This window comes from Callorhinus ursinus, unplaced genomic scaffold (genome assembly GCF_003265705.2).
Source record: "Callorhinus ursinus isolate GAN/ISIS: 27379988/994484 unplaced genomic scaffold, GSC_fseal_2.0 scaffold11, whole genome shotgun sequence".
In the NCBI taxonomy this organism is placed as follows: domain Eukaryota; kingdom Metazoa; phylum Chordata; class Mammalia; order Carnivora; family Otariidae; genus Callorhinus; species Callorhinus ursinus.
In genome coordinates, this window is record NW_027397073.1 from 12526950 (window position 1) to 12545660 (window position 18711).

The 18711-nt window shown below is 44.0% G+C and overlaps 1 protein-coding gene across 2 annotated transcripts in view; it reads left to right on the forward strand.

The window, feature by feature from the left end:
- KDSR (3-ketodihydrosphingosine reductase) overlaps positions 1 to 13274 on the forward strand; it is a 39298-nt gene extending 26024 nt beyond the window's left edge. For both annotated transcript variants that reach the window (XM_025886337.2, XM_025886338.2), the window contains exons 8-10: positions 1747 to 1830; positions 4664 to 4765; positions 9440 to 13274. In XM_025886337.2, the coding sequence (XP_025742122.1) occupies positions 1747 to 1830; positions 4664 to 4765; positions 9440 to 9559 (306 nt within the window). In that variant the 3' untranslated portion in view covers positions 9560 to 13274. The remainder of the gene's footprint in view (positions 1 to 1746; positions 1831 to 4663; positions 4766 to 9439) is intronic.
- Positions 13275 to 18711: the final 5437 nt, after the last annotated feature.

An 18711-nucleotide genomic window follows, 5' to 3' on the forward strand; every position in this document is an offset into this window, starting at 1 on the left:
ATCACTCCCTTGGAATATTCACCATCTTTTCCTCTGGCTTTATTTTTCTTTATAATGCTTATCACCACTGGACATTTACATTATATACAATGACAGTCATGCTGAGCTGAATGCAAGCTTTGCACTTTGTTCCAAGGAGCTTCTTCTTTGCCTTGATGTGTAGTGGGGCACCCTGTGAGCAAATGAATCAAGTGGAGAAGAAAGGAATCGATCAGAACTTACTACCTTGAATGGGTGTTGATTGGTTTTCTTCTCCTTTATAGTAAGTGTGAGGCTCTGCAGCATAAAAATTGGCACTTATGCCCCATGGACTGTATATTTGCAAAAAGATGTTATGATTTAGAAGTTTTTTTTCCCCCCATTCATCTCTATTTGGCTCTGCCTCTTAAGATTACCGCTATTGCAAAGAAGTAAATTTAAGCCAAATGCCCTGCCTTAGAATAAGCAGGGGTCTGCTAAGCAGATTTGCAACATTTGGTAACAGTCTTTTCCTTGGAAGCCAAAGCTGACAAAGAGTGGTGATTTCCCTGTGAAGATTTGATTTTGATGTTAAGTTGGGTTTTTTCCCTCCAGTAGTACTATGTTGACCCGACTTCTTTGGATAAATCAAATTCTGTGTTGGTGTGTAAGCTCTTTAGGGAGCGCCATGATGCTTTTAAATCTAATGTGTGTCTGGCCGGGTTGTGCCTGCCTGGTGGTCTGGAAGAAGGAACGGCCCCTTCAGAAGAGCCTTGCTCTTAATTCAGGTTCATCAAAAAATATTTGACTTTTATGAAGTGCTATGCTTTTCTAATTTAAGAAAATACATTCTGTGTTTTTATTTTAATATTCTCAAGCCTACATGGTAAATAAAATTTACAGTTTCATGCAGTTTAAGGCTTTAGTTTTAGAACTTCTAATTGAAACACCCTCTTAAAGAATTTCTGAGCACTTGTTCATGTCACTGTAAACAGAAGATTAAAAAAAAAAAAAAAAAGACCCGGCCCACAAGGAACGCAGGAGGTAAAATGCAAATACACACGTAGCTATGATATCTGTTAAGGCAGAAATATGCAGATATGAGAAGAGAAAGTACTGCTAGGTGAGAATTCAGGAAAGGCTTTTTGAACTAAGTGGCCGTTGAGAGGGACCTTTAGCCACCTCGGATTTGGGGTTCTGATGCCCCAGCCCGATAATGAACAGCCAGTCATGCCCAGGGCCCCTCAGTGTTTTCTGTCCTCCTTGTTGCCTCCTCTGCGGGTTTTCTAAGAAACAGCCGTGTTGTTGAACAGGGGCTGGGCTGGGGCTCTCTCTGCCCAGGGCCTCAGCTCTGTCCATGTGTCAGTCCTTTGCTGGCCTGGGAATATTTGGTCAGAAAGGAGATGCTGGTCGTAAGGCAAACTTGCTCAGGGCGCATGGTCCAGGCTCTACATAGACACTGCTGGTCAGGTGGCCCGCAATGAGGATTCCCCCAGACTTGGCCCCATGATGCGGTCTCATGCTAGCTTTGGTGGTCACGTATTGTCCCACGGAGAGCAGCAGGGGCCTCCTTGTCTCACTGTAGCCACTGGATTGAATTTTATACAGTGACCAGGGAGAAACTGATTTAGAATCTGGACAGACCTGATTCCTAAAAGTAGGAATCTGCTCAAAGGTAGAAAGCTGGAATTCTTTATAAAGTAGGGGAGAGAGGATTGTGAGAATTATTTGTTCTTGAATTTAATGGCTGATAATGGTATTGATATGTCTGTTTTTTCCCACTGTTAGCCTTTGGAGACTCGTCTGATTTCAGAGACCGTATCTGTTTGCAAACCAGAGCAAGTGGCCAAACAAATTGTTAAAGATGCCATAGTAAGTACAATACTTATTTTCTTTCTTAATAGTTTTAGTACTAGATTTCTGAAAAGAAATACTATATTTGTCCCAGGGCTTATTTCAAAACATAAATTACTGTGTCTTTTTGGTCAGATTCATATCTAATATTGGACTATTCTTTTCCCCTGAGATACTTTATTGATTCCATGTTAATTCATAGGCTCCTGGAAACTAATTACATATCTTAACCTTAGGAACAGACTAATGAGTAAGGATGCCTGGGAACTTTGGTTCTTTCAGAAGAACACGAGACTTCCCTGTTGTGTGTAAAATGGTGTGTCCTAGATCCTCTCGGCCTGCTGCCTTCTTGCTGCTTTCCCACAGTACTTGCCATTGTAGATGAGTTTAGGTACTTTATTAAATGCCGGACTCGTTGATTAAGGATTTTTTTCTTTCACCTTCTTGCTTCCCAATATCATTTTCCCAAATGTTCACTAATAAGGATGTGTGTCCAGGCTACTGAGTTTATTTGGAGTCAAAAGTGGAAACCATGTGCCTGCCATTTTGTAGAACCCACATACGTGCCCCACAGACTTTTGACCCACACGTAGAACAACATGCACTAATGAGGGGTGTCAATAAGCTTTAGGCCTCCACCGCATGTAGGAAATTTGAGGACCCTCGGAATGAGGTGTCAGTGAGCCGTGCAGCCGCCCTGAGGTCTGCATGCGCTGTGAGCACGAGCCCGGACTGAGCAGAATACAAGAAGCACCCAATCACCCAGCTCTCTGAAGATCCACACAGACGTTGGAAGCGGTGCCCTGACTGTGTTTGGAGGCCTAGAAAGATGGTCCTTAGGATGGTGTTTCCTGCTCCCCTCAAATCACAGCAAACATACTCAGTGTTTTCAATGATCCGAAATAGCTCTTTGTGTTTTGGTAGGATTCATTTAGTCTGGTAGTTTTCAAACTTCATTTCTTGACCACTTTGCACACGAAACTGTTGACAGTCCCAGAGACTTCTTTACATGTTTGTATTTATCCATAGTTGCCATATTAGAAATTAAAATCGCATAATCTTTTTTTTTTTAAAGATTTTATTTATTTATTTGAGAAAGAGAGAGAGGGAGCACAAGCAGGGGGAGCGGCAGAGGCAGAGGGAGAAGCAGGCTCCCCGCTGCGCTGAGCCGGGAGCCCCATGCAGGACTCGATCCCAGTACCCTGGGATCATGACCTGAGCCGAGGGCAAACGTTCAACCAGCTGAGCCGCCCAGGTGCTCCAAAACTGCATAATCTAAAAAATATTTATTTGTTAATCCATTTAAAGTAGCCACAGTAAACCCATTACATTTTGATGGAATCTTTCTACCATAATAATTTTCCAAAATAAAACATTAGTGCGTAGAGTGCCTTTGTTTTATGTTTCACCAATCTCTTTAATGTTGGTGTTGATAGAAGACAGCTGGATTCTCACGGCTGCTTCCATATTCACTCTGCTATATAATATGTTTTTTGGAGTGAAGGGTATAAAGAAAATCTGCCCTTAGATAATGTAGTTAGGAAAGGGAGGAATATTTAATGGACTTTTCAGATAATTGTGGACATTCTTTTTTGATATTAAACCCAAACTGGATGAATAGTAGTTTCTTAAAAGTTAATTACAGCATGGGGTTGGAAACTACATTAATGAACTTTTTGTTCTCTGTTACATTAAATTCCGTTGGTCTTTGCACTTCGCATGTTTTGTACCCATTCGTGATTTTGTAACATTATGCATTAGTCATTTGGAAAATATGGGTTCACTGAGTTATCAAAAAAATTACATCCATTCATATCACTGCTGGTCTGATCATAAAAGTCTACATATTGGGAAGCTGACAGTCTCACAATGGCAGATAGGTTTTCACAAATCTTAACTTTTCCTTGAAAGCTCAGATTTTAACATTGACCATAAAAGCTGCCAATTCTCCTTGAAGCGACAGGCTCATTTTATTCATTTTCCACAAAATGTCTTCCAAATACCCAAGTCTGAATAACATAGATTAAGTTTCATGACTTAAACAGTTGGAGGAGGGCCTTTCTGCAGGGCAGCTGTCCCCCTTGGGTACAGAACACAGCAGAAGGCACTGGCTGTATATTCTCTTTTTGTCACCTAGAGTATTAAGACGACTTGCCTGTAAGGGTTGAGATTTAATAAAGTGATTAATTTTACAGCTTTATCAAGGGCATTTTAAAGTAAAACTGACCTTTTAAAATCTTTGAAAGATTTTAAAATTTCCGTTTACTTATTGCTGCAAGTATGTATGGCCGTGGCGAGACATCGCTACTGTGATTTGTGCTAATGAGCCAGCAGTTTTGCCCATCAATGCAAATGTCAGTGAAAAGGCAGTTAAGGTCTTAGTATTATTATGACAATCATTTTGTCCTCCTGGATCCTCTGAAAGGGTCTCAGGACCCCCAGTGTTCATGGAGCCACATTGTGAGAACCTCCCGTGTAGCCATTCCGGCCCATCTCCCAAGGCCACGTTTGTTGGCTCAGCTTCGACATAAGCTGTTACGCTCGTATGCCACCTAAAGTGGGTGCACTTCATTGTTTCTTTATTTCTTTATTAGAGAGAGAGAGCGTGCAAGCAAGCAGGTGAGGGGCAGAGGGAGAGGAAGTGAGAAAGAACCTTAAGCAGGCTTCTCGCCCATTGTGTAGCCCCACATGGGGCTCGATCTCAGGACCCTGAGATCATGACCTGATCTCTCATCAAAAGTTGGACACTTAACTGACTGAGCCACCCAGGTGCCCCGCACACTTCATTGTTTCTGATGTGTTGATTCCTTTTCTGGTTACTACTGTTGCCTCTTTTCTCCTCCTATTTTAGCAAGGGAATTTTAACAGTTCCATTGGCTCAGACGGGTACATGCTGTCATCCCTGACCTGTGGAATGGCTCCTGTAACTTCTATTACTGAAGGGCTCCAGCAGGTGAGCTATGCTTACACCACCAGACAGACGGACTGACAGACAGACAGTGCCTCTCATTAAAACCCAATGAGAAAAGGTTAACAGAAGACTTGGTTAACTTTATCTGGGGATGTGAAGGATTTCTACTGCAGTATCACTTGTTTCTCTTGCTGTGGCAGCGATAAGAAACTAGGACATAGGTGAAAGACACCACCTGAGGGGTTCAGCAAGGGAAGTAGTCTTCTGTGCTCTGGGCACTGTGGATATAGAGGGAGAATGCTGTCTCTGCTCTCGGGGTGTTCACTCAGGTTCTCATGTGAGGGCCACTGGTCTGAGGATTTGCAGTAGAGTGATGTAGGGTACCGGGCATCAGACCAGAACCCCTCTTCTAGGTGAGTCAGGTCACAGGCAACTATGCTTAGGGAGGTACAAGTCAAGGATTCAATGCAGACCCTACTCTTAGGTGAGCTCTGGTTCATCCAGGCCACACAGAAGTTAACTGCTGGTTGATGCGCTGGGTGCTGTGTTTGCTACTGGAGAATCAGAGGGGGAGCAACCTCTCCAGCTCCTCAGGGGCTCACAGTCTAGTGGGAGAGATGGACAGAGAAGTGGTACTAATGCAGTGTAATGGAACAAGTTATAATAGAGGGCTGGCTCAGCACAGACCTGATGCTGGATGGTGGAGTGTAGAGGGAGGGCTGGGAGGCTGCCTGAAAAGAGGCTGTCTACCCTAGTGGGTAGTTTATAACCAAGTACTAAGCTATGTGCAGTAGACTGTGTCCAGACTAAAAACCCGAATGATTTGTGTGTGGACTTTCTTCACTCTTCTCTTCCATGACTTTGTTGACACTCTCTTAGAGGTAGATGCTGTATTCCATGTAAGCTGTCTGAGGACGGCCCCTCACAGCCAGTAGCTGGCACATAGTGGGAACCTCAGGTGCCCGAGTAGAGCATATGCATTAAGTCCACGCATTCTGTGTGGCCATCTTGTCCCTTGTCCCGTTTCCACATGAGTGATACCTGACATAAAACTTCAGCCCGTAGCTATTTCCTCCACTCCAGTTCTGTATAAATTTTCTCTAAGGTGTTTTCCCGGGGCTGTGACCTCGCATCTCCAGTTCCACAAGCCTGCAATAATGCTTAGCATCCCGTTCTGACCTCCCCATCACCGAGTCTATTGTCTCCATGATCGGGATCCATGTTCATGTTCACTCAAGAGCCCAACGAGGAAGAGGGTGTCATCCTGGACCCCCTCCTGCCCCTCATGTGAGGGGTCAGGTTCATCTCTCCTCCATCCAGTCCTGGCTCCCCTCCTTTCCCAGCCCCACTGCTGCTCCCCCCATTCAGGCCTGGGACACTGCAGTCAGCTCCCTGCCTGCGTCTCACGCTCTGTGAGTCAGAGGAGGTCACCTGGGGGCCCATGGGCCTATAAAATGTTTTGTTTGGTTCATCTGGTATATGAGTGTGTGTGTTGAAATAAAATGGTTTTAAAATTAGATTTTCCACAAAAAGTCCAGATTTCGGACTTTGCGTGGGAAATCAGAGACCTGACAGTACAGGGCCTGCATTCTCAGTGGCAGTAATCAGCTGGGGTAGCTGGCAGCCACTCTGTGCTATGGGCCACGGCCCCCCATCCCAGGGGGCTCACAGCACCCTGCCCCAGGCCCGGGTGCAGCAGACTGCTATCACATTTGCATGCGGGCTTTCTGAGCTGCAAGTCCACCTTGCAGGGCAACCCTCAGTGCCTCCCCAGTACCACTGAGGTAAGGCTTCTACTTCATCACGTGATATAACCCTCTGACCTTCGACCTTACTCACCTTCCTGCCCCTCATCCTCTTTCCGTGACTTTGTCTCTGTCCCTCTGTCCCCAGCCTTCCTCTGTCTGACCAACTTCCAGTCTTCCTTCAGGTCTCACCTTAAGTGTTGCTTTTTCCAGAAAACTCCAAGACTGTTAAATTGCTTAGACCTAACTATTTTAGCATTTTGGTAGGCTGTGTTCTAATTGCTTTTTCTTGATTTTTTTTCTTAAATAATAGACTTTATTTTTTAAGGCAGTTTTATGTTGATAGAAAATGTGAGTTGAAATTACAGAGTTCCCATTACACCCTCTCTTCCGGTCCCCACCAGACTCCCCCGTTACCAGCATCTTGCATTAGCATGGTACGTTGGCACAGTTGTGAGCCAGTATGCAGACGCCATTATTAACTGAAGTCCATGGTTTACATTGGGGTTGACTCTTGGTGTCACACATCTTTCCCATGGGTTTTGACAAGTGTATGCTGACATGTATGTCTGCTGACACATGTCCACTGTGACGTTGTCACACGGAGTCATTCCCCAGCCCGAACATCCACCCGTGCTCCTCTGCTTGTCCCTCCCTCCTTCTCCTGCACCCCTGGCAACCACTGATCTCTTCGCTGTCCCTGTCGTTTTGCCTTATTCCAGCTTCCCTTTGGTTCTTTCGTTTTTCAAAGTTATCCTTGCGTACCCCCCAGAGAACCAGTGTTTTCAAGGCTCTGTGGGAACAACAGCGGCCCCAATGCCACTTGCCCCCCCTTCGCCCTTCTCAGATGTGGCCGCACCGTTCTGTGGGCTGGGCCTCCACGCCTCCATCTAGAGCGTGTCCGGAGTGTAGACTTACGTGGGCACCTCCACGCCTCCATCTAGAGTGTGTCCGGAGTGTAGACTTACGTGGGCACCTCCACATCTCCATCTAGAGCGCGTCTGGAGTGTAGACTTCCGTGGGCACCTCCACGTCTCCATCTAGAGCATGTCCGGAGTGTAGACTTAACGTGGGCACCTCCACGTCTCCATCTAGAGTGCATCCAGAGTGTAGACTTACGTGGGCACCTCCACATCTCCATCTAGAGCGTGTCTGGAGTGTAGACTTCCGTGGGCACCTCCACGTCTCCATCTAGAGCGTGTCCGGAGTGTAGACTTACGTGGGCACCTCCACGTCTCCATCTAGAGTGCATCCAGAGTGTAGACTTACGTGGGCACCTCCACATCTCCATCTAGAGCGTGTCCGGAGTGTAGACTTACGTGGGCACCTCCACGCCTCCATCCAGAGCGCGTCCGGAGTGTAGACTTCCGTGGGCACCTCCACGTCTCCATCTAGAGCGCGTCCGCAGTGTAGACTTACGTGGGCACCTCCATGCCTCCATCTAGAGTGTGTCCGCAGTGTAGACTTACGTGGGCACCTCCACGCCTCTATCTAGAGTGCATCCAGAAGGCAGACTTATGTGGGCACTGCCACACCTCCATCTAGAGTGTATCCAGAGTGTAGACTTACGTGGCTGCCTCCACAGATTTCTCAGCTTGGGGTCAGGCATGGGCTTCCACCAAGAAAGAGGAACATTTAGCTCTTCCTCACACCCTCCCCTTTCTGCTTACGGCCACCTCTCCTCCGGTCCTGCCCTCCCTTTTTACTTATATTGTGATTTTGGTTAGATCTGTATTTGAGATCATCATTATTATGGCTATGTAAATGCTCTTCACAGCTGAACTCTGTATTATACATAATTAATTTTCCTTTCTTGTACAACCTTTTGTTTTCCCTGAAACGGTTATTGGCTTTTTTCTCTGTATTATTATTAATGACAGTCTTCATTTCCTCTCAGAAATATCACTCTATCAGTTTCCCCTTCTGGAAGCAATCCTTCTGGAGCCTTCCGAGCCACCCATCAGGACTGATTGTCCCACGTCCGGGTCCCCTCTGCCTCTCATCTGCTTTGGGACCCCTGTCTCCTGTGTCACATGACATTGCCTTTCTTCGTTGACCTCTTAGTGTGGCCTTTCTTCTAGTGCTCTTCTGAAAAAGGGCCCATGGGAGGCAACATTTGAGAACTAGTGTATTTGAAAATGCTTTTCTTTGTAGTTCTGTGCTGTGAAAAACCAATTCCACTCAGAGGTGTTGCATTGAGAGCGTGTTGGCAGGAATCCTGACGGTTAATGGACATCCACTGTCTCAACCTGACACAGTAATTGCCTTCCTCCGGTTGGTTGTCTTTCTAATTATCAAAGAAGCTCGTGGCGGGCAGGCACTGTGTCTTTCTCACCATGGTGCTGGCATCTAGCATAGGGTCCGACTTTTCTGATCAGAACATAAGTCTTAAACCAAAAAACCTTGATGGGAGTTTGGATATTTGGGATGCTGGAGTGGATCTTCTCTAGCTATTAGAATCCGAGGACTACCAAGAATACCTATTTTGTCCTTTGTATAATTTGAATTTACTAATTGGGCAAATATTCTGCTGTTGCGGCTCTGACAGGCGCATGCCGTCCAGGGGTGCAGAGCGGACAGCTTCTATCCTTGGTGCTCTCCTGATGCTTACGGAGTTTTTAAATTTTATTTTAAAGATTTAATTTGAAAGAGAAAGAAGAAAGAGAGCACGAGCAGGGAGGAGGGGCAGCGGGAGGGGGAGAAGCAGACTCCCCACTGAGCAGGGAGCCTGACTCGGGGGACATGGGACTCGATCCCAGGACCCCGGGATCATGACCTGAGCTGAAGGCAGACACCTAACCAACTGAGCCACCCAGGGCCCCGCTTACGGAGTTTTCATCATGTCTATCCTTGGAGCAGATTAGAAGATGTGCCTTAGAAACCCTTTATTAGAGAGTATCTTAAAAGCCCTTGAAGTGAGCTATGGTGTTGTGCTGTTGGACGCGCTCAGGGGTCTGTCTGTGTCTCGCAGGTGGTCACCATGGGCCTGTTCCGCACCATCGCGCTGTTTTACCTCGGAAGTTTCGACAGCATAGTGCGTCGCTGCATGATGCAGAGAGCAAAATCGGAAATTGCAGACAAAACTGCCTAATCCTTACCCCTTGGGAAAAGACTGTTTCTAAATAATCTGAACAGCTTGCTGCTAAAAGGGACCCAGTTTTTGGCCTACAGACACGTATGTATTGCTTTTGACTATGTGAGATTGGACCAGTGCTCCTCAGAAACCTGGCTGCAGGGCGAGGGGATAGACGTTCACCTCCAGGTGATGTTATTAATACTATGCAAATACGGAACAGGAGACCTTTGATTCTCTGGGGCGGAGAGGTGAGGACCCTATGGGAACAAATAGCATGTGAGCAGAGTAAAGAACATCATTCCAGAATGATCATTTACATTTTTCTATTTATTCTTTTTTTTTTTTCTTCTTTATTAAGTCCAGAAATGTACCTTATGATACATAAGACGCAGCCTTGGGGACTTTTTTTAACCTTCCACGAAAGGCAGTGTATGGGTTTCTGGGGCCTTTTTTTTTTTTTTCTTTTTTCTTTTTAACATGGTGTATTTTATTCAAGAGTTTTACACATTGCTGGAGTCTGAATGCATGATAACTCACTGTGCTTCTGGTGGACACTCGCGGCTTCTCTCTCTCTTTGATCCCATAAAAATACAGGGGGATGAGAGAGAGCAATCAATGCAGGGGAAGGGCAGGAGAGAGAGATTTTCCAGTAGGAAAAATAATGCTTTCTTGTCTTGTTTAGACTCGAATGCATAGAGCACTTTTTGTTATTCATTCCTGAGGAGAGGCAGCCTCCTAAAATGTTTTCTGAAGAGAAATAAAATCTTAGAAGCTGAAAAGTTTACAATTTCTCCAACAGCCATGATGACGCGGAGCTCACCCATCCCGTTAGTGTCTTGTCGTTCTTCTCATCTCTCCCTCCTGTTTTGCTGATACTGCTGTAATATTTTTATATTAAAAAAAAAAGACCAGTTAAAATTTTTTGACTTGACTTTTTAAACTAACTCATGAATTAATTAAAACAGGTGAAAAAAAAATTAAGAAGTGTAACATTCTTCTGGTAGCATATATGTAGCTTTTAAGAAAGGCCGATGATCATATATTTACATTTTCCTCATTAAGAAAAAGAAGATAGGACAAGGCCGATTTTGAAGATACTCATTTTTGAAAGAAAACGGTCACCCATTCTCTCTGTGACTCCCACTTAACCAGTGAACCTTCTCTCCGTGCCACACGTTAAGGAAGCCCAGTCATCACTCCCACAAAACAAGCCCTCGAAGCCTCTTGGCCCCGTGAATGTTGTTTTCACATCACAGGCTCTGTGGCTCAGTTAGTGGATTTCCACAATTTAAGTGCCTCTGATGGGTTTTGGCCAGTGTTCCCTGCTTCATTCTGTCACTATATGTGCTCCCGACTTAGGGACAGTCCCCGTCATAGTAATGCTATGCCCCTCCTTCTTGCACACACAGTATGCATATACCATGCCTACAAACGATTAAAGACCTGAAAACTGTAGCAAACCTTTTTTTGCTCTTGAGTTTTGGAACCTCTTGACTTTAAAATGACTTAATTTTTTTGAAGTAAGATATTTAATGGCTTTTATCTTTGGCATCCTTTTAATGAGGATCTGAGAATGGCATATTTTAACACTGACAAAGAAGAAATTGCTTAATATATAAGTTGCTTGGAATGACTTCATTGCAGTTGATGGGGGTGGGTTGATGCCATAATAGTTTCATGAATATCTCCATCTTCTATAGCCATCGTTTGCAAACTACATTAGGTCACATCTCACAGCCTCTTAAGATAGAGTAATGGCTCTATTTCCCTAATTCGCAGAAGACAGTTACACATTAATATCTGGATGTTTCTCACTTTTATTTTTTATTTTTTTCTCATGAATGTTCCTTGAATGTTGGCACCTCCAATTGCTGGTCTAGATGAGAGTCTAGCCCAAGATGGTGTCTTGTTTAGTCCAATTAACTATTTCACCAGTTATTTCAACAGACATTTTTCACGGTTTCCTCATAGATTGTACTGTTACCCCCAGGTAATCTGCTACCTGAACAAATTTTAAGAGCCCCCGTTCTGTGGTGGGAGATACTTTCCCCAACCCAGTTGCAGCTCGGGCATGAGACAGATTTTGTGGAGATCATATCATCAGGGAATGGGCGTCTTTGTCAGACATGTTAAAGGACCAAAGCTCCGTATCCAAAAAGCTTTGAAAACTAAGTTGTTGTGTTTTTTCCCCCCTCTCTTCCTAAATTTGGTGCCATTATTCATTTGATAGCAAAACCTGACTTGAACTGATGTATTATAGTTTTGATTTGTCCATTTCATCGACTCTTTATTAATTTTTCCCCAAGAAACACCAATGGGTTTGATTATAGGTATTGCCCCAGATTCTATGGCGATGTTTTGTAATATCCAGTACATGCCCCATATCACCTTTTTCCAAATCTAAAAAATTAGAATTCTGAAACACGTCTGGCCTGAATGGTTTAGATAAGGGATCATAGACATTCAGCAGCACCACACAAAGCTCCAACTTCATCCAAAACATGAAAATATACAAAGGCAAATTCTATTTTTTATCTTTTTTTGGCTCAGTTTTTGTACATTTTTTACACTGACTTTGCCTTTTTTTTTTTTTTTTTTTTCCTAGGGGGAAGAAAAAAAAAAAAACACAAAAAAACCCTGAGTCAGATTGTTCAGGAAACTGTTGGCTTTTTTTTTTTTTTAAGGGGTCATTCATTCAACACTTTGTACTGTATCCAGAAGTGGGTATGTCTTACCTATGGCAGAAGGAGTTTAATTACAGTTCTGTTGAAATGTTGGCTTTCTGTTTGTGACCAACAATTTCTTGATTGAGTATCGGTTCCGAAGTGCTTGCCTCCGCTGGGTTTGGTTTTACTGTTTTAGTATAGCATATTTGTGAGTATATATTTATTCAAAAAATGCTGAATGTCGTTCATCCATAGAAATTCCAGAATATGTTCAAGGACCCTTCATAATTGAAAAAGGTATAAGAAACAATCCCCATTTCTTTTTACGAAAACCAAATCAAGGGAATTGTTCTTCCCTGTTATTTTTTAAAATTTAATTTTCACAGCTGAAAAGAAAAAAATGAAAAATGCTGTTAATATTGGCCTCTGCATTAATACTTACACATGTCCAGTTATAAATCTGTTGGTTAAACCATATATCATTGATTCTTGGAAGTGAACATTGGGAGAGCGTTTCTAATATTTAGATGACAAAAGCATTTTGGGAATAGTTGCTTCAATTCAAAGAATTGTATGTCTTTGTCTTTCTAGAAGAAGGCAATACCATGATAATTTTTACTGAGTTATATCATCAACAGATTTAATTTTATTACCCCATGTTCTAATTTAAACATGTCTCACTCACATGAGGACACTTTTTAAATATTCATAGTTTTTGACATACGATGCTTTGTATCTTTCTCATGTCCTTAGTTCTTAGTAACTTTGCTTTAAAAAGTACCTCCTAACCATAACCTTCCATATTCTGGACTCAATCTTGTTTAGTTCAGCGCGGTGACGGCAGATTTGAGATTTTGAAGAGGAGATAATAGCTATTATATTTTACATGTTTGGTGGGACAACTCTAAAGACATTTTTAAACTGTAAGAATGCACATGGCTATTTTGATATATATTAGAACTTGTGTTTGCTACTTTAGAAGCTTTTGTGGCAAAATTGTAACCTGATTTTCATATCTTGTATTTCTGAATCACAACAAAAAATAAAATGGGGAACAAGTTTTACAGATGTGAAAATGTATTTTTTTTCCTTAGAAATTTGAGTTTCTTAGGAGTCATTTAAGGAAAACACAAACCTCTTTCATAACATTATCCTAACCTCGCATCCTAAACATTGACAGGGCTTGATTTTGGTCCTTTTTTAGGAACTAATATTTTCAGAGTAAGTACTTGGCATTCTGAGCTCCTGTTCCAAATATGCTCTGTGTCTGTGTGACTCAGATATGGGATACATGAGTAAAAGGGTAAGAAAAGTGGAATTTAGTAAAATTTCTTAATGTATTTACATTTCATATAAAAACAAATAGATCTCCCACACTTTAAACCTGCATATACTAACAATGAAATATTTCTTAGGTTCTGAAGGACACAGAAGACCGATAGATAAAATAACACACCTTAATATTCCTCCATCTTTAAATGGGAAGATTTGGTTTCCATCATGAAGAGATTGCTTGGACATCTTGGTTTGCAAGCTTGAGCTTTCTCTAAATTTGAGCAGTATATATACCATAAATGGCATATGATATCCCTTCTATAATTTTTACATTTGGATGTTTAAAAAGGAAAAAAAAATTTCTTGCGTTCCACTCCTGATTTTATAGCCTCGATTCCCCCTCATTCAGTCTGTATTTACTGAGCCCGGCATCCAGCCCCCGGGGGATCCTACTCTGCGCACACAGTTCACCCCTCCCTGGTGGTGATTACATTTCTTCTTTCTTCCCTTCCCACTCCTTCACCTCTCTCAAGGCTCTTACAAGTCTTCCTGGACTTCCACTCTTCAGTTTGGGGGCCTCTGAATTTCATACTACAAATGTTTGAATGTCAGACACTGTACTAGGCTGGGAAAGCCCAAAGGGAAAAATACAGTCCCTGTCCTCAAATAGTTTATAATCTACAGAGGAAAACATATACCAGAAATTACCCTGTGAATCTGACAAGAGCTATGATGAAGTTATCACAATTAACATTAAAAACCTAGCCCGTGGCGGTCACTCTTGTGAGCACATCACATTTAATTCATCTCAGTCATGCTACCCCGCAAGTAGTACTCTCCATATCCCCTTACGGAGGGGGGCACAGGCATGGCGAGGTTAAGGAACCAGTCCACGGTAGCGGCTACTAAGCGATGGAGCCCACATTCAAACCCCTGCATTTTCTGCCTTTTATGCTCCTATCCCGTGTGGCACAGGTGGGCTCCTGGGACTGCCCAGGGAAGTCAGGCGTGGTCTTACTGGGGGGAAGGTCTGAAGATGAAACTCGAGGCACGAGTATGCATTTGCTCTGAGAAGGTTGGGTGCATTTCAGGGAGATGAGCAGATGTGCCAAGGCAAAAGGCACGAGAGATCTTGGTGTATTCCAGAAAGCACAGAGTTAATACGGCTGCAAGAAGGGAACACAGAAGGGTGGCGCCCAGGTGGTAGATTTGCACCAGATCATGCCATGTAGAGGAGTTGCGATTTTAGCCTCTGAAGAACTCTGAGCGGAAATGTAAAGTGGCCAGATTTGAGCTTTAAAAATATCGTGGTGCCCCTTGAAATTCAGGAGTTGCTGTGCCCTGAGCCTTGAAGTAAAACCATTCTCATTAGTTTGGAAGATCCCATATTAGGTATATATTGTTATGGGTTGAGTTGTGTGCCCTCAAAAGATGTTGTCGACATCTTAACCCCTAGTACCTGTGAATGTGACCTTACTTGGAAATAGGGTCTTTACAGATACAACTGAGTTAAGATGAGGTTATTCGGTTCCTGATCCAGTATGGCTGGCGACCTTACAAGAACAGAACACAGACACAGAGAAGGCCACATGACAACAGAGGCAGATCAGAGTCACGCAGATGCCTGCCCAGGCACCCCAAGGACTGCCCGCCGCCACCAGAAGCTAGGGAGAGGCCAGGAGAGATTTTTCCCTAGAGCCTTCAGAGGGAGCCCGGCCCGGCTGACACCTTGATTTTGGACTTCACACCTCCCAAACTGTGGGGTTTGTTTCAAGCTCTTTCAAGCCACCTAGCTCGTGGTACTTTGTTATGGCAGCCCTAGGAAACAAAAACATTAACCTTGATTTCTCTAAACATGTTCATCAGTAAGTAATATCCGGGAGACACTGTGCTGTGTGCTAAATCACATAAGAGAATAAAAGTCATTGCACAGAAGAATGTAAATTCTTTGCCTATTTCCCCTCCATACTATGGTGTTATCACATTGGCTGGGCCTATTACTGCAGTTTCGATCCAACGAGAGCAGTAGCCATTTGAAAAATTTAATTCCCTGCTCTTATTTTATTTCACTTTAAATGCCAAGCCATGGATTTGAAATGAAAAAATTGCCACGAGTAAATTTCCTGTACTTGCCTTTGTGAACCAGAAGGAAACATGACTTGCCTGCTATTAAACTCACACAACAGAATGATTCATCTGCAGTTCGTTGCCTAGCTTCAAAGGTTGTTCCTTAGTTATTCTAAACATTTTTTGAGGTTTAGAACCTCAAAATTAGTTAAGTAGGTTTCTCAGTTAAACCAAGGCCTGTTGGTTTAGATTTGGCAGAAGTGTTTGCTTGTAATGACAAGGATGGTTTGAGAGCACATAGTGGACAAATCGGATTCAATCAGTCCTATTGCAGAAGACAGGTTCTGGAGCATTAATGCACTGGGAACAGTATTACTGTTAGTGTTAGTACCTAATGCTAATTGGGAATTTATAATAATATTCTATAATAATGACCAACAACAAATGCAACCCATCTGAAAACACGTGACACTATTTAGTGTAAGAGTTCATAATATATAACCTATGTCAATTATATCTCAGTAAAGCTGGAAATGATAATATAGAAGACACTTGAAACTGGAAATTAGTGTTCTTGGATTGCTTGTCTGGGAGATACTGTTTTTTAAGCAGGTTTTTTTTTTTTTTTTATGCAGGTTATGTGAACCCTTTGTTCTTACTCCCTCTGGTCAGTTCATTTCCTTTATGGATTTCTTTCCACTTTAGTTTGCCTAAATGGTTTGGGGTCGTGTTTTATATTTTTTAACTCTTTCACCTTATCTATTAGTTGTCAATTCCTTCTCAGTTAATGAATGGGGTTTTTGTATCCTCATTTTAAATAAGAGTTTAATAGTGAGACTTACTACATGCCTATATATAAAACATGTATGCCCAGATTAGAATAATGTCCTTTTTGAATTTCATAAACTTTGGAAGTGTTTATATTGGTGATGGATGAAGAGAACTTTCTGAATGATACTGTTAAACATCAACCAGTAGGTGGCGAAAACTGGCAATAAAAAGCTTTTTGTTTGGCAGACTGGAGAATAAAGAAGGAAAACACAGGCCTTTCAGGCTCTTGATACAATCTCCCTTCCTTGTATCTTGTTCTTTTCTCTTCCTGGTGCTACCCTACTCCTAGAATCCAGCCAGACAAAGCTGCAGGCAGGGTAGTCCATTGGCTCTGAAAAGTGGAAGGCACCTTGGGAAGTGAAAAGCCCATAGTGCATACAGGTGGAAGGTTGTTGGAAGGTCTCCGGCACCGATCTAGGATTCAAACCCAGGACTCCTGACTCAGGCCAGGGTTCCCTCCACTCCCTCCCCGATACCCAGAGACAGTGAATCTGCACACTTCCAACAATACCTGCCCTCACACTTGAAGGTGGAATCTAATAGCCAAATCTGAATGGAGGAATGGTTTCACTCTTTCGATATAAAGAGAATTCAGAACATTCCTGGGTAATATATAATCTTAGTCAAGGACCGGAACACAGACCGGTCCTGAGAATGGCTGGTGATGGCCAAGATGCCACCGAAGAAGTAAGTCTGAGAAAATCTGTCAAGCGAGGCTCTGTGGGAGCAAAGGTGGGGGAAAAAACGAGGCTTTTCTTTTTCCGGGAATGGGGGATCCATTTCCTTCTGGGGCCCCCTTTGCAGAAGTGCAATCTCTTTTCCAGTCTGTTCTCTCATTTCCTGACTCACATGCTGGGTCTCAGAGGCACTAAGGTTTGAAATTCCTCTTAAGTAATTTTGGGGGTCTAAGACAAGCTTCTTAGAAGATCCTTAAACCATCCTGTGGAGGCATTGGTGGTATAGGTTTCTACTCTTTCTGTGCGAACATGTATCCCAGGTCAGTCTATACTCAGTGTCCATCTCCAGGCCAGAACCTCCCACGCCCCAGTGCCATGCCACAGCCATTAGAAAGCAGGAAGGAGCATCTTCCTTCATTCCTTCTTGCGGGGATAAGAAGTTTGTACGAGGCACCCATCCCTACATGCAAGAGGTTGGCACGTTGGTTGACTGGGTATGCTAAATGAAGTGAAAATAATTTGTGCTTATTTTGCTCAAGAATACATGCTTTGATTTTAGACTAGGAACGAGACAAAATAAAGATGGTGTCAGAACATGTTTGTACACATTGCAGCGCGTTTCTATGAGCACTATAATCCAGCATCCTATATATTTGTATTTGAGCCCTATTAGGTAAGCTGCTGTGGTTTTAGTAAACATTTTTTTTCTTGGCGCTTTGTCAAAGACTTTCTGAGATAAAAAATAGTTAAACACGCACAACTTGTTTGCCCTCTTGTGCTTTTCTCCTAGGGGCTATTCAGGCTGATGAATGAAAGACTGTGTGCTTGTGTGTACAATATATATCTATGTGTGTGTGTGTGTGTGTGTGTGTAGATAACTTGAGAAGGTGCAGCCATCTAGCACTAGCTGCTAGGTGACCCCACAGGCCTTGGAAAAACCCACCCACCCACCCTGGTGTTAGGACCCGGGGCCCGAAAGTTACTCTGTAGCCCCGTGCAGCGTCCAGCCCCAACCTAGCGCCAATCCTGCCAGGGGCAAAGGAAAAACATTTACTTAGCCATTTTAGAGCCCTGGATATCCTCGACTCGCCACTCACTGGCCCGCTGAGAGCTACGTCTGGCCTTGGTCAGGATGGTGTCCCCAGGGTGTGCGTTGCGCCTGCACACCTAGGAAGCAACTTGAAAGTAAACACCTCGCTTGGGACTTCCCTTGCCACTCTTCGCCGGAGGGCAACGCTGAGGTCCCACTGCTCGGGGTCAGCGTGGGCCTGGGTCTTCTCCCTGGCAGCTGCCAAGAGCCGGCAACACGATGTGTACACGTACACACACACACACACACACACACACACACACTTGGTTAAAGGGGTCGAAGCACACGCGCGCGCGCACACACACACACACACTCGGTTAAAGGGGTCGAAGCACACGCGCGCGCACACACACACACTCGGTTAAAAGGGTCGACTTGATTCCCGGCGGTTGCGCCCTTGACGCAGCCGCCCGGCAGGCCGCGTGCAGTCCCCCGGGCGACCCCGGCCCCACTCGGGCCCCCCGAGCGCGCGCCAGGCCCGCCGCAGGCCCGAGGAGGCCCCTCGCACACCCACCGCGCCGCGGCCGCGCGGGAGGCCTGCGCCGCCCGCGCCACCCACCG